Source organism: Piliocolobus tephrosceles, chromosome 8 (genome assembly GCF_002776525.5).
Source record: "Piliocolobus tephrosceles isolate RC106 chromosome 8, ASM277652v3, whole genome shotgun sequence".
Classification (NCBI taxonomy): Eukaryota; Metazoa; Chordata; class Mammalia; order Primates; family Cercopithecidae; genus Piliocolobus; species Piliocolobus tephrosceles.
Window position 1 is genome coordinate 88285048 of NC_045441.1, and position 17146 is coordinate 88302193.

Sequence of the window (17146 nt, forward strand, 5' to 3'; positions counted from 1 at the left end):
TTAACTCTAGCCTTCAGAAGTAGTATAATAATATCCAGCACTTATGGAGAGCTTGCTTTATACCTGGTATTGATCTAAATGCATTTCGTATATTAACTCGTTTAGGTGACTTATATTTGGTTACAAGTCCATATTTCTTTTCAAGTAATTAAACAAGCAAATTTTGCATATAAGGTAAAAGATACATAGCAAATAAAACTTTGTCATTAAGTTTATTTCAGAAGTTAGGTAGTATTCATATTTTGAATTAATATATTTTACTAATACAGTCAAATAAGTTGGTATTAATTATGTTTGACTTGCCATGAACCAAGTCTCTCGTACAGATAAACTGAAATTTTTGGGAACCTTTTAGGGTCAGGATTAAAATTTAAATGCATTTTATTTATTTATTTATGCAAAGTAAGGCTAGCATTTGAAATAGAGACATTTTATAAAAATCTTTCAGAAGATTTGGAGATTTCGATTTATGTTTCTTTTTACTGGAAATTTCAATTGTGTCCTTAAGTGGCTGAAATGAAGATGAAATATTTGGCATTGGTTAACAAATTATTATTTAGATTTGACTGGACACCATAATTCATCCGTGCATCAGTGTACATACTTTTAGAGTACAGTAAGTATTTTACAATCTGGAAGGTCCATTATCGTGATTTGACCAGTTCCTTCAGGAGAAAAGATTTTGGCCAATATCTTCTTTCCTCATATTTAGCAAGTTGATCAGGTCCCACTGAAACGTAGTTTCTAATACTTGTGTTTAGTATTCTTCTATATGTGTCTGATAATCTTCATAAGTGGATTTCTACTCATTTCTGAGAGTACACTGTTCATCATATCTTGTATTTAACAGGGACTCTAATAATATTTTACTTAGATATGCTATGTCTCAAGACAAATATGCCATCACCAACTTTTGACTGTTTTCCTTTTACTTGACCTAATAAAAAAAAAAACAGTAAAAATCATTTGTGCAATAACAATAAAAATCATCAACTTCTTATGTCCACAGGATCTCATGAAACTTTCCCGAAGTTCTGCCATTTAATTTTAATATACATCTACTTACTTTTAGCCTTTTTAGTTGGTAGCAAGGAAAACAGACTGCAAAATTATGGTAGCTCTGAAAACTTGACACACTATTTCTAGAGATGGAGAATCTTGGCTTTTGGCTTTAAGAGCAGAAAATTCCTGAAGCTTCTCACTGTTCCATTCAAATTAGGTGCAAAATATACTGTACTATCCATGCTATCCATGGTGTTAAATATAACTGTTATGTATGCATACATGTGTGCATGTGTTTATTCCACATGTATTCAATACTAAAAGATAGGTTTTTTAGTATTGTGCTTGAAATGATACCAACATTAATACAACTTTTTGATTATAGATTTTAATATGCATTTAAAAAGCAGAAATATTTCATATTTAGAAGTAAATAAAATTATTAACTAATGACCTTTAGTCATTAGTTCATACAGTGAGCATGTGTGTGTTTTTAAATAGGTCAAATTTATGTTCCCTTTATATTACATATCACAATCAGCTTGTCTATGGCTGTAAGATGTATCTTTTCATCATGGTTTTATCAGAGACCACCTGGTGATTGATATAGAAAGAGTTCTATTATGGGAATTAGACCTTATACAATCATGAGAGTTGGTGAAGAATTCTATGAAAGGCTACTGCCTGAGACAGGTAGTGGGTGTGAAGTTGTTGTAGGTAACTATAGTTATTGATGTTTATAGAAGAAAAGCCGGATATGAAGTAGGAAGAGTAAGGACGAACTGAGACCCACAGCACAAACTAAGATCAGAGTCTGTCTTTTACTACCTCTAACTTTGTTTGGGTCGATTTGGGTGACTTAAAGAAGAAACGCATGCCTTTTGTCATGGAGCTATACAAATATCAGGACTCAGTCTGGTAGAAACTAACAAATGAGATTTGGTGGAAGCCAGGGGACCTGGAAGCCCTGGTACTGCCCCACGCTAACAATGTGGCCAGCAGATCAGAACAACCTGGGGAGTGTAATGGTTGCGGCTTAATTTATACCTCCCAAACCTCATGCAGATTTCATTGATAGCCAGCCTAAACCAACCTGCAAGAAAGGGAATTTGAGGAAATATTTTTCTAGCTTATTTCAGTTGGCACAGTACAATTCTGCCACAGCTATTGACTAACGCATGCTGTATTTGCTGTTGTATTGAGACAATGAATCATGGCATTTTTACTGCTTTGATAACAAGAGTGATTATAATTTATAAGCCTTCACTGCCAGAGGACTAGGATTTCATATAAATTCTATTGAACAAAATGCAATTGCCCTTGGTAGCTGAAATGGGCATAAAGTAATACTCAAAACCAATTTTTAAAAATCTATCTCTGTTTAGCACCAAGTATGGGCTTAAACTCTGTTAACTGCATAATTTCAAACAATGAACTATTCATAACGGAGCTCGTCATAATTTGTGAAATGGCATAATATGTAGAAAAGCGTGAGAGTTAAGCAGTCAGAGAAATATCCAAACAATAGTGAAGTTTAATTATTTTAAGAATTGGGGCCGGGCACGGTGGCTCACGCCTGTAATCCCAGCACTTTGGGAGGCCGAGGCAGGTGGATCACCTGAGGTCAGGAGTTCAAGACCAGGCTGACCAACATGGAGAAACCCTGTCTCTACTAAAAATACAAAATTAGTCAGGGTGGTGGCGCATGCGTGTAATCCCAGCTACTCGGGAGGCTGAGGCAGGAGAATCGCTTGAACCCAGGAGATGGAGGTTGAGGTGAGCCAAGATCGCACCATTGCACTCCAGCCTGGGCAACAAGAGCGAAACTCCATCTCAAAAAAAAAAAATAAAAGAATTGGATAACCAGTTACCTATCAATTAATAAGTGCTAGTCATCATGCTAAGTAATTTACATAAATATATCGTTAATCTCATTTTTAGTTGAGGACACTCAGGCTCAGAGATTCTAAGTAACTTTGTTATAGTCACACAGCAAATGGAAAATGACTGAGTAATTTTAACCCATGTCTAACTGACTTTAAAGCAGTGGTTCCCCAATCTTTTTGGCACCAGGAACTGGTTTCGTAGAAGACAATTTTTCCATGGGCCAAAAAGGGGATGGTTTTGGGATGAAACTGTTCCACCACAGATCGTCAGATATTAATTAGATTCTCACAAGGAGACCTCAACCTAGATCCCTTGTATGCACAGTTCATAAAAGTGTTCAACCTCCTATGAGAATCTAATGCGGCAGCGGATCAGACAGAAGGCGGAGCTCAGGCAGTAGTGCTGGCTGGCCTACTGCTCACCTCCTGCTGTGCAGCCTGTTCTTAACAGGCCACTGACTGGTACCAGTCTACCTGGGGTTTGGGAACCCCTGCTCTAAGGTGTAAGATTGATACAAGTAATTACCCCCATTTCTGTTTCACCATTATGAAATTGTTCGTTTTGCCCTACATGTTTTTTCTTAAAGTTTTTGAGAATACCTTTTCAAATGCAAATATCCTTGAATAAGTAACATCTTCATTACATATCAATAAATATAAATTTAAAAATTCCTAATTTCTGAAATTTAAATGCATGCATAAATTATTTCTACAAGTTGATATATACATATGGTTTGCATACAAATATCCACATATATGTGCATATTTGGGAAGATTATGATATATGGATGATATTTGAAGAAATAATAAAATTATGCCAGAAAAAAATGAAATTTGTGAAATGTCCTCTTTAATATCTAATTCTGTACAAAGCAGAACATCCAAAGTTGCCTTATGGGTGACAAAATTATGATACCATGTATGTTCTGATGGTCAAAATATTTTAAGCAATGGTCAATTTAAGTATCTTTTGACTAAGCAGCAGATTGCCTCCAATTACCCACTTTCTTTTTAATGTTTGTATTACTCCATTAGGGCTAGCATAATAAAGTGGCACAGACTGGTTGGCTAAAACAACAGAAATTTATGTTCCAGTTCTGGAGGCTAGAAGTCCAAGTTCAAGGTGTAAGCAGGGTTGAGTTCCTCTGAGCCTCCTCTCCTTGGCTTGCAGATGACTGTCACATGGCCCTTCCTCTGTGCACTCATGCCCCCGATGTCTCCTTATGTGTCCAAGTTTCTTCTTCTTGTAAAGACACCAGCCAGGTTGGATTAGGGTCTACGCTAAGGGCCTCATTTTGACTTAGTCACCTCCTTAATGACCCTATCCCCAAATAGAGTCATATTCCCAGATGGTAGAGATTAGAGTTTCAGGGTATAAATTTTGAGAAAATGGAGTTCAGCCTATAAGACAGTCTCACAACTCTGGTTTGATAGTTCGTTTACCCTGCGGGCACTTGACTTCTTTTCAAACCTTTTTATATTGCAAAAGTTCTTTCTTTCTGAATGTTCTACTTTTTAATCTCCTTTTAAATCAACTACATTTTTGGTCATGAAAAAAAGAAGAAAAGGACAAGAGTATACATGTGAAATATGCCATAGGCACTTGCATTTGAATAAGTGATACATCAGTGTGTATGTAAAAAACACTAAACTTGATTAGAGTCTCCAATTATTATAAGATGCATTAAGATAATATTTTATATTATAACTATAAAACAGACTTTAGGGCCAGGCGTGGTGGCTTAAGCCTGTAATCCCAGCACTTTGGGAGGCCGAGATGGGCGGATCATGAGGTCAGGAGATCGAGACCATCCTGGCTAACACGGTGAAACCCCGTCTCTACTAAAATACAAAAAACTAGCCGGGCGAGGTGGAGGGCACCTGTAGTTCCAGCTACTTGGGAGGCTGAGGCAGGAGAATTGCGAAACCCTGGAGGCGTAGCTTGCAGTGAGCTGAGATCCGGCCACTGCACTCCAGCCTGGGCGACAGAGCGCGACTCCGTCTCAAAAAAAAAAAAAAAAAAAACAGACTTTAGTACTTTGGACTTTAAGGACTCCAACAAAAATTAATGTTTGATATTAGGCAAGACAGGAGGTAGAAAGGAGGTAGATGTGAATGAAATCAAGCATTCTTCTAAAATATGGGCTCAGTTTTTCTGTCTTTTCCTAAGGTTACATCTCACGTGCAATTTAAGATGCAGCTCATCTCTCTTTTTTGTGTAATGATTTCTGTTATGGTAAAGGCATGTATGTTTGAATTAAATATGCCAAATAATTTTGTCCACAATAAATTCCTTTAGATTGTAACTCTCCTTACTTGATGTAAACAAATGACTTGGTTGCATTAAGGCATGAACACTAAATATTCAGCCCCGGGCATAAAATTGGAAACCACTGAATATCATTTTTGAAATAAGGATGAGGATTGTGAATACTTCATCATTTTCCTGGTTTGGTAGGAAACATATTTATGTACATTTCACAGAATATTTGCAATTGTCTGTATTTATTGTAATATGAGATAAAGAAAGGTTATGCTAGGTACATATAATTGACCACAGCCAAATCATGCAAATGAATGGCACACATCATGATGAATCTGAGTGACAGTGTAATATAAAAGAAAACATAAGCCTAAAAATTGATACCATAAGCTTCTATGGTCCACACAGAATTTCAAAGTGAATTTTTTGAACTCCTTTAAATAAAAGAAAATCACAGCGGTCAGCTTTTGCTAATAGCATGGTCTATAGTGCCTATGTGGATAATCATTTTGAACATGTTTGAAGGTTTCAAGTAATTTGAAAGAAAAATGTTTATAGAATCTTGAACAATATTTCTAGAACTTCAAAACAAATAATCAATCTAGAGGGAAAAGAGCAGTCAAATTGGGCACTTAACTGCAATGAACATTTAAGTAAAATAATTTGGGAGCCTTATACAGAGAGTCTTCATTTAATTTAATCATATAATTCAAGCCACTTTATTATTTATTTATTTATTTATTTATTTTGAGACAGTCTCGCTCTGTTGCCCGGGCTGGAGTGCAGTGGCCGGATCTCAGCTCACTGCAAGCTCCGCCTCCCGGGTTTACGCCATTCTCCTGCCTCAGACTCTCGAGTAGCTGGGACTACAGGCGCCCGCCACCTCGCCCGGCTAGTTTTTTGTATTTTTTAGTAGAGACGGGGTTTCACCATGTTAGCCAGGATGGTCTCGATCTCCGGACCTCGTGATCCGCCCGTCTCGGCCTCCCAAAGTGCTGGGATTACAGGCTTGAGCCACCGCGCCCGGCCCAAGCCACTTTAAAAGTTGTTTTTCAGTTATCATAGGTTTAATGGTGATATAGTTCAATTAATATGAATATGCTTACATACCAAAATTACTGGCTATGTAATATTGCTAACTTTGTTGTGTTAGTTGAATCAGTATTATTTTAAATCTCTAAAAAATATAAAAGCATTGATATGGAAAGTTCAATTCATTTTATTATGGCAAATTCTAAATACTGATGGTAAAAATGCCTCCCAAAATGGACAGAACTGCCTATTCATCACTTTAAAAGGTGAATGTTAAAAAAATTCCAAGTCACAAATTCAGCATTAGAAGGCTAATATCATAATTAGAACATGGTTTATATTTTAGTTTTATTAGATAAGCCTCTTTGGAGAAGAGATTTCTAACATCCTTTAGTGAATAGTAAAGTACTAGAAAGACGCAATTATGGATGATCGGATTACAGCTGTAATAGCACAAGGTTAAAAGAAAAAAAAACAAAAGACTAAACATTATTGCCAGATAAGTGAGGAAAAGCTTAAATAGAGGAAGGGATAAAGTGAGTGACAGGAACAATCTCACGGATTACTGCTTTGGCACGAAGATTCCAGTATTCAGCTAGCTTGCCAAATAAATTGACCAGAGAAAAAGAAAGTCAACAGATTAACTTCAGGAATTAAGCTTATTAATGGGTTTTCAGGCATAAATGTATCCACCCATCACGATAGGAAAAGATTTCCTTTGCTTTCCCAGCTGCTAGATTATGCACCAAAATATTTCTACATAAACTATCGATGGGATAGAAGCATTTTTTTCTTTTTACATGAATTCTCACTGACCTGAGTCAATGTTATATGCTACCCATTCATTTTGGACTGATTTGTAGTTGAGCCAGAACAAGTTGTTTGATTTAATCATGAACTGAATATATTTGAATAGAGATTGTTCACGTTCACAAGTCTTCTCTCCTTTTCTCTTCGCTTACTTACAGTAAAATTTAACTGCTCCATCCAGAATTTAAGAACATGCAAGGAGGTAATTGGAATTGGAGGTAAATCATATTCTTTTGTAGAAAGTATAATTATCGGAAGTTAGTTAAAAACACCTCAGTTCTGTTTTAATTTTCATGCATGGAGCAGTTGTTTTGACAGATGGATGGACTTTATTTTTGTAACCGTCCAGGAAAAGTCTGTGCAACACGGTCTAATCAGTGCTTCATATCTGCAATGTTTGTTTTTGAATCACTGTGCTTTTGGCTCCTGTATCTTTTTCTAGGGGTAGACATTTTCTTCTAAATTTATTACTCCAGGTAATATCTTTATACATAATTCCTCATTCCTTTGATCTGGAAAGACCAGAGACCCTTAAAAACATAAGTGTAAGTGGTTTGTCACTAAAGGTGATGAATCATTACTCCTCAGGTGTGGCCTTGGATTTTACTGGTTTATAACTGCCCTTACTTTTATTTCTAGCTAACAATCTATAACACTGTTGCTCTGGAGAACATTTCAGTAAAATAAGAGGTCAGTATGGTTGCCTGACTCTTGGGAAGTCAACTTGTTGCTAAACTTGTCTGTGTTCATCAATTTAAATTCCAAAAAGGATCAAAGTTTGAAAAATGAATTCATTTTGAACTGATTCCACTCTCTTTATTACATTGTAAATCCTCCAGTGCTGAGCAAAGCAGTGCAGTAGTTTAAGGCCAAAAAGTACATTACATTCTGAGTTTTAAGAATCATCATGGTTCAAGAAAAGGTCAGAAACACTCTTCTTCTGTCTCCCTAGAGCAGAAATGTGTGAAGTGTGTTTCCTTTTTCTGCCACGCTTCCTTCTTTTTTAGAGGAATGTCCAAGCTGCTTCCAAATAAAATGAATATCCTGTTTTGGAACACTCGAAAACCTTGGCAGCAACAAGCTAGAGAATGAAGGCAAATGAATGACAGGATTGATACTCTTTTATGTAGGTTTTCTGTTAAGAACAAATCCTTACTAACAATGTCTCTGTCACGTTTTTGCTTCTTCTCTGTCCAGTTCTTTTAATACACTTTCCTTCTCCATTGTTCTTGATGGGTCTTCTCTCAGCTATTTTTAACCAAATTTGAAAGTATTTCCTTCCATTCCTTTGTTTTATTTCAAGCATCTTTATATCCTCTAAGCCCAAGAAATTTCTCTCCATTCTATTTGCATCAACCTCCACTTTCAAAATAATATTGAGCTTGCCCCCAGGGCATGGTAACAATACAACCTGCTGCCAACTGGGAGAGTTCAGTGGGGAAATGAAGGGGATCATTCCAGGCCTTAGGCCAATAGGGTGGGTCTAGTTGCTTAGTAAAAAGATAGAATCCCGTTATCAGCACTCTCAGTAGAACCCTTTGCCAGGTTTCACAGCTATGGTCCTGTGATTGATTTTGTTCCAACAGCTCTGTAGGGGAATTGTCATGTTATAGTGGTTCCTCTTTAGTAGTTAATAGAGAACAAATTAAAATTATGATATTCAGTGGAGCCCAATTTCATAGTTAGCAAGAACCCTGAGAGTTTTTCAGTCATTAATTACAATCTGCTAATTTCTTTCGAAGGACAGATGTAGTCACTATAAATTGCTAATCAGTTATTCAATCTATAAGAGATAAAGAGCCCACAAATTCTGTGATATTATTATTCATAACAGTTGCAGAGGTGACATGAGCCTTTGTTTTGTTCACAAGTATTCTTACTGGTAAAATATGTTCTTCCTTATTTACTATGGAGAAGTAAGTTCCTCTGTCATATTTCTAAGGAGGTAGTTAGGTGATACTAAGACTAAAAAATTGGGGTTTGTGGAAAAAATTGCATGCATATCTATAAAGGCATGGCATGCAAACTGAAATCCTGTTTTTTTCTAGAATGAAAAAGACATCCATCTGGGTTTGCCACTATTATTTATTAGAATATCTGTTTGCTTACCAATATGTACACAGCCAATTTCTTAGTTTCAGCATATGGTGCTGGAACTGGTTATTTCTAATCTGGAATACTATAATATTGAGCCCACAATCAGAGATGATTATCTTTATATAAAAGCAGAGTATGTGGCCACCTACGTATTTCAAAGTAAACATTTTCCTGAAAATGGCTTCTTTGCAAATGACTGAAATTTTTTTAAGAACACAAATAAATCCTTCGGGTAAGGCTCATGAATGCCTGGTTTGTAAATGAGTTTATCAGATGTTTCCCTTTCCACAACCTCTTTCCTCTGCCCAAGCCTTCATGCCCTATTCTCTTGGGGAAGGAAGAGAGACTCTTACAGAATGGAGAGCTTGTTGCTAAGAGTAGTGGCAGTTAAGTTTCATAGTTTTACCTAAGAGGTACCCTATTTAAAGTGAAACACGGATGAGATCACATACCTTTTAAGCTAGGAAATTTTTCCTCATAACAACTTGCAAGATCAATTTATTTCAAAGAGTAATTTTAAACATTGTAGTGCCTTACCAGACAAAAGAAAGACTCAGGATCTGTGTATCAAAACAGTGGAAGAAATTATGTTTATTTTAGTTACCCCCAAAGTACTCAGCATATGTTAGGAAAGCATGAGGGAGGAGTCATAACTAGAAACTTTCACATTTTACTTTAAATGGGTCACATTCATTTTTAGGGCAATGTATTTTAGGGTCATCATCAGGTTTCATCCTAGAAAAATAAGTGATAATAGACAGCAATTATTTGAATTTAAATATCAATTAATCTGCTTAAGTTTGGTTGTCTGATCCTTATTTTACAGGGGCAATGGAATTAAGATAAAAATAATCAGCTTCAAATATAGAATACAGATGTCATGTGGAAATGTACTCAAATAATTTTGCCACCTCAGTTGTAAGCTCCAACTGACTACATAAAGCACTCTGAGCTTTCACTTGAAAACTGGCAAGTCATAGAGAATGGCTTTAGGAGTGTGACACACTTAGAAGTCCCAGGAACAACCCAGTCCTGTCATGTGTGCCTGCCTTGCTTGTACTGTTGTCCACACTTGATCCTTAACTGCATTTATAGTTACATATTTGGTTCTTAATTCCAAATGTTTATAGGAAAAAAAAAAGGTAGTTAAGGAAGTCTACAGCCTTTAACAAAATCATTTTGAATGCAGTTTTTTTATTTACCATGTGAATACTCATTTGGATATTTCCAAAATGGATTACTAATGATGTTTAAACTTTATGTTTATTAGAGGGTCATATTATATTATATTTTTGTTTTCTTTTCCTAAAATGGAACTGAAAACTGATTTTTGCAAGTAAATTTTCACCATCATTTTGTTTAGTCAATTCATTAGTTAAGCAAGTAATTTGCTGCTCTCCTTATTTCTGGAAAACTCACCTGTGATTATTGATTATCTAATTTTTTTTTCTGCTTTTGTATAAATAAATTAAAAATAGTTTTAATGAAAGACTGATGGAAGGGCATAAAATAATTGTTCTCATCAGAGTAAGAAACTCTATATTTTAATGCATGTTATAATATAAACAAAACAATAGAAAAATAAATAAGTCCTTACAATGTTGTGAAAGGGATGCTAAAAAAAGAAAACAAAAGACAAATCTGTTCCAGCATGCCTAGCACCCTAGAGGATACCTCAGTCATGCTGATTGCTGAAAATCTTTGGTTTTCCTTTTGTCTTACAGAAAGAATGTGCTAATTTCATCAAGGTACTTAAGGCATATAATCAGACTCACTTGTACGCCTGTGGAACAGGGGCTTTTCATCCAATTTGCACCTACATTGAAATTGGACATCATCCTGAGGTAAAGCTGGCTTTTAAAAAATTGTGTTTGTCCATGACCCCTTTCTATTCAAAATGCTTCATTACTAATTTCTTCAGTTGATTTTGCTTCTGGTTCACTATTCAGTGGGACCTACTTCAGATTCAGATGCTGTTATTAATTTTAATCTGTGAATGCAAAAAGAATGAGAACATCACTCAACAAAAACTAGGGAGCAGGAGGAAGGAAGGAAGAAAGCATTTGTTTTCACCCTGGATTAGAGTCCAATCCGTTTTGCATGTGCAGCAGATGTCAGCAGGCTGAATGTGTGGTGTTTTCTCCTTCATTTGTATATTGCCAGCCTTCTCCTCCATTTCCATCCTCAGCCAGAAGTGTCTGCCACCCAGTTGTTTTCTTCTGCCTAGGGATTAAGAAAGGATGCCATACATTTGCACAATTATCTGATCTCAGGTTTGACTCACATTATTCACATTTGTATTCTTGCTTGGCTAAGCTTTGATTGTATATTTTTGATTATTATTTTGGAGGTATGGGAAAGAAAAAAATGTTTTTTTTTTTAATCTGTCTATTCCTTGTAAAGATGTTTTAGTGAGGAAATTATGTACATTTAAGTAAAAATCAAGATAAAGAAAAAGTTGCTAATGTTGAAAGCAGTTTGGTGAATCTGGCTTATCAATAGCCTTCAATTATAAACCCTCTTGTAATTTTTGGCATGAAATCCTAAGAGGAACAAAAGTGTTCACGTGATGAGAAAATCATTGGTGACAATTGTCTTCAAAACTGGAATTCAGAAATACTCAACAAATAAAGGACTTATTCTTGAAATATTTCTGATATCCTAAAGATAAAATAAAATTGACATGGTATTCACTTCTTTATAACTTAAACTTTAGATTCTCTCCCTAAATTTCATAAAGTGTCCCAAAGTGATGTAAGTATGTCTTTTGACCCAAATGAATTAGAAATCAAAATAGTTTCTGCTACATCTTCTTTGTATAAGAAATCACCTTAGATATTATGCAGTTTCTAGACTAAACACAATTATTTTTTCTTCTTGATGAAACAGGGAAGACACATTCCCAAGATCTCACTAGTTGCCAGTCGCTCTTCATCCTATTTCCCCAACCATATCCTTCCTTCTTCTCTTTTTTATAAGCCCATATGTATAGTATTTTTGCTGACACACTGAAGAGTTTTAAGTAAAAAGCAACTTTAGGACAGGCAATTCTACTGATGTTGCTTGTTTTACATTGATTAAATTAGGGATAAATTTATGCACATGGTACTGGAGACTTTGTACACGTAATTTATTTTAGCACCTGATTTAGTCACTCTCTCTTTGCTGTCTTCTCAACCAATTCCTACTGTAATACATCAGTTGTCCTAAAGCTTGGGCCCAAGGTGATTGTCTCACTTTTCTATATTCTGAAGGTAGCTCTAGAGAACCCCCTCCACATGATATTGCACTTTTTACATGAGTCATGGCATTGCACTTTTTACATGCGCCAGGAATTATGGTCTACATGATTGGCAATGGAATCAGGAATGCTGACCTTTTTTTTTTTTTTTTTTGTGAGATGGAGTCTCACTCTGTTGCCCAGGCTGGAGTGCAGTGGCGTGATCTTGGTTCACTGCAACCTCTGCCTCCCAGATTCGAGTGATTCTCCTGTCTCAGCCTCCCAAGTACCAAGTAGCTGGGATTACAGGTGCATGCCGACATGCCTGGCTAATTTTTTGTATTTTAGTAGAGATAGGGTTTCACCATGTTGCTCAGGCTGGTCTCGAATTTCTGAGCTCAGGCAATCCATCGACCTCGGCCTCCCCAAGTGCTAGGATTGCAGACGTGAGTGAAAGAGCCCAGCAGGAATGCTGAACTTTTAGCACAAATTAGCAGAAAGGACCTGGACTTTGGTGTCGCATCTGGCTTCAGATCTTGCTCTACAACTCACTAGCTGTGGAGCCCTGGAAATATTACTTAACTTCTCTGAGACTCTGTCTTATACATGCAACACAAGCTAAAAACAATCTTTTGATTCTCGGGATCTGTATATTTTAAATGCAAGGTTAACTTATTACCTCTAACTGCCTTCTACCGCTCCTAGCACAGTATGACCCATTGACTTTTTTTTTTTTTTTTTATTCCTGTAGAAACTCAAGGAGTTTTAATCCCATCATTGTTAAAAGCATATCTGCTAGCCTCAGACTGCAGAGCTTGCATTCAACCTCAGCTTGGGACTAGCTGCTTAATCTGGTGCAAATTATTTACCTCCTCTGTATCTAAGTTTCTAAGCTAGAAATTTTTAAGGAAAATGGTCTGTACCTCATACAGTTGTGAAAGTTAAACATTGTCTAATGGATAATAAGAGCTGAAAAAAAGTCAATTAATATTAGAAACTGTAACTATTTTAAAATGCAAGTCTATACCCGTTTAATACAAAATATAAATCTGCATCACAGCCTAAAAACTGTGTTGCTATTTTGCTTAATAGCAGTTGTCACTTTGCCTCTTAAATGTTTCTCACTTCATCAGAGATTGTAAATTATGGCACTGGATTCTCATGGCTGCCGGGTGATTCTGCATCTTTCTTAATTTCCCCTTTTTAAATGCGAGGCTTACATGATGTTGATGGTCATTTAAATTAAAACGCCATATGCTATCCTTGCATTTTTATCATTTTCCCGAAATGTTGATTTTTGAAGTTGAGATTTTAATAGAGTTAACAGTCTATTTCCTCTTCCACTCATCAACTACTCATTGCTGCCCTATGGGTGGGCCACGGGGGAAATGAAGAGGTACAGGTTCTGGAGCCAGGCCATTTACCAGGATTTCCTCTACCCAAATAGCCAATGTATAAAGCTTCCTGTCCGAGCATTCTGAGGTGGGAGATTGAAATGCGAATGTTTTCCTGAGACTCTGAAACTCACAGCCTTTGAGAGAGGTCCTCCTTCAGAAGCTCAGTGATTTTGATTTGCATGATAACTATAGATTGTGAAATGCTGTTCCAGACTGTTTAGGGGATCAGAAGTAAGATGATTATGCAATTACCTGGGGAATTTGAAGCAGTCTAGACAGTCAATCTATGAAATTCTGGAAAAGATATTATCAATATATCTTGTCTAGACTACATCAAATTTAATTTTCAATGCTTAAGCTGCCTTAAGAGAGAATCTGCTTTAAATTCATCTATATTTACTTAAAACACTACTTTTGGACTTAAATTGTTATGCTGTTTGTGAAGTAGAAAAAAAGAGACAGTGTATACTTCGTACTATTGGGAGAAGACAGTAATAGAAAAATCGGGAGAGTGAGAAATAAAATAGCAATCGAAACAGAGGCCAGGATTATTGGCTTAGAGTTCATAAACTCTCATAGAGTTTGAATATATCAACTTCTTTTCTCAAGGACAACTTTTCAGATAAAGAACCCATTTTTCTCCTAAATTCTAGTTTAGAAGTTGTGTGTGTACTTTGCTATTACCTGCCCCACTCAAAATAATGAAAAACTAATCTCCTTTTAAAATTTTGTCTAGACATATTACAAATAATTTTATCATAGAAAAAAAGACATTTCATTTGTTGCTTTTATTAAGACTTTTATGGACATTTAAACATTCAGTTTTTTCTTTGCAGTGTTCTTCCTTTTAAAACAACTTATCATCTTACATTCTGTTTTCAAGAATGTTGAAACTCCATTGTCAGAAAATTACATTATAGACTTAGCATTGTATATGGCAGAATGCCCCAGAAGGAAAAACATCACTTTGAAGGAAATCAGGGCTTACTTAATTATTTAATAGCTTTGGATCTTATAGGAGGACATGAATAGCTCCTTTAAAGTAATAATACAACCATTTGCAAAATAATCTTCAGTTTCGTCTTCTAGTTATGAAAATATACTTCTTTTACTCTTCAAGCATTTTAATAACATAAAATCATGAGTCATTTAACAACAGAGATAGAATCTGAGAAATATGTCCTTAGGCTATTTTACTGTTGTGCAAAAATCATAGAGTGTACTTACACAAACCTAGATGGGATAACCTACTATATACCTAGGCTATCTGGTGGAGCCTATTGCTCCTAAGGCTGTAAATCTGTACAGTACGTTACTATACTGAATATTGTAGGCAATATGTAGCATAATAATAAGTATTTGTGCATCTAAACATATATAAACAGAGACAAGGCTTTCCAACGACTATGAGGTCACTACGCAATAAGAATTTTTTAGATCCACTATAATCCTAGGGGTTTACCATCCTATATGCTGTTCATCGTTAACCAAAATGTTATGTGCCACCTGACTATATTTACACTCCTGAATAGCATATTGCAAAATCTACTTTTGCTGTATCATGAATACCTCCTGACCACACACAGTATGTCATTGATTGCTATCTTAAACAAATTTTCTCTTTCCTGTGGTACATTTGGGAATTGGTAGACCTATTAATTAACTCCAGTTCTGTAAGATATGTGTCAATCAACTCTTGGGTATCTTCCAATAACACTTGACACTGCAGAAAACTGCTGGTGAGGTCACATACGTCATACACATGTGTGTGTTTATCATAAAATGCTTGCAGAGTTCATGGAAAAAATGATTTAGAATTAGAGTACAGATGAGTCTGGACTTTAAGCTCTCAGCCTCCATGCCATTGAAATGAAAAGCGTGAGTCATCCTTGACAGGCAGAATATTCCCCAATGGCTTACAGTATATGGTATTTTCCCTTCAAATGTACATCTGCTAATAAAACAAAGTATGAATTTAGAAGTACAGATTTTCGAAGACGTCTCTGGATGTTTTCTCAAATTCCAAATGGGTCTTTTCTACTTACTGGCAGGAAATCTAAAAAAAAAAAAAAAAAAAAAGAAAAAAAAGGAAAAAGAAAGAAAAAAAGAAAAAGGCAGGCACAGATGAGAGCTGAATTGTATTAACTCCATAAATACTCTCATAATGTCATGATTGCGATTTATGATAGAACTAAAGGGACATTAAGAAATGCAATGAGGCTTAATGGCTATCTCTAAGGTCATTTCCACAATGACAACCAATATATCTATATAAGAAATAAAATGTTTTGTCTGGTTCTTCCCTTCCACTAGAAATAGGAGTGTGTTCTGATGCAAAACTTTGAATCAATCCTCTTAGTAACAGTCCCCCAGGCCAAAATGTTATTTAAGTGTGAGGTAATGCTCTGTCAACTAATTTATTCATCTAATCTAACCCATTCTATTTGAGTTACTTCTTTCAATTTATTATACTATTTAGTCCAATGAAGAGCAAGTTTATTTCTACGAATTGGTACTGAAGCTGAGAAATTCAGATATCTTGGGAAAATAACGAGGAGGTGCTTTGGGGTAGGTGTATCATCTTTCTGAGATCTTACATTGGAGTCTGTATTTATTTTGTAGCACGCTAGCCTCAGTGAGAAAAGTTGAGATTTATTGGCAGCTCAACTGCTCAGTGTCTCCATCAGATGCAGCGTATCCCTTATTTGCACTACGGACCCGAGCCAAATGTGATTAGAGTTAAGTCCATAGTGGTTTCTAGGTTTTTCTTTCCTAATCTTTCAATACTGGAATCATGTTGGAAGATGGACTTGTAGAAGTTACTATGCTTAATAAAGGAGACCATCATTTATATTCAAAATTAAATTTTAAAATGATCTGCTCTTTGTACTTGAGGAGAAGCTTTACAGTTAATAAATTCTGAGATAACTCACCAGTGTATTTTTGCATGAACTGTAAAAGTTCTAAACTCTAAATATTATCAGTAAGACTATTTCTCAAAATTAATAGAACTAGTGCTTAAGTGAGGGAGTAAGGTGACCTAAGTCATAACTTGAAACAAGAAAAAAATTTTAAAATGCTAAAAAAAGATACCAAAATCCAAATGAACATCCTTCACACCCTTAATTAAAATGTTTCAAGTCAGCGTTTTATATTTTGACTTGATTTCCCCAAATATTTGATATATAAACAACATAGTTTTGAGATTAACATTCATTTATCCTGCACCACTTGTTTGCTCAATTGTAAAGTTTTCTGATACTACTTGACAGCCTTTTTTCCTGTAAAAACAGTGACAGATAGAAATGGAAATGTTAGCATTAAATTCTTACCTTGAAGGATATTTAGTTTTGTGTTTTAGCACATATAGCACACCTATTGCCAGGTAAAGTATTTGAACATTTTTTTTTTTTTTTTTTTTTTTTTTTTTTTTTTTTTT

General features: G+C 35.5%; 1 protein-coding gene across 1 annotated transcript in view; it reads left to right on the forward strand.

Moving 5' to 3' along the window:
• SEMA3A (semaphorin 3A) overlaps nt 1–17146 on the forward strand; it is a 218681-nt gene that overhangs the window by 75959 nt on the left and 125576 nt on the right. The window contains exon 4 of the mRNA XM_023226680.3: nt 10815–10934. Coding sequence (XP_023082448.2) covers nt 10815–10934 — 120 coding nt within the window. The remainder of the gene's footprint in view (nt 1–10814; nt 10935–17146) is intronic.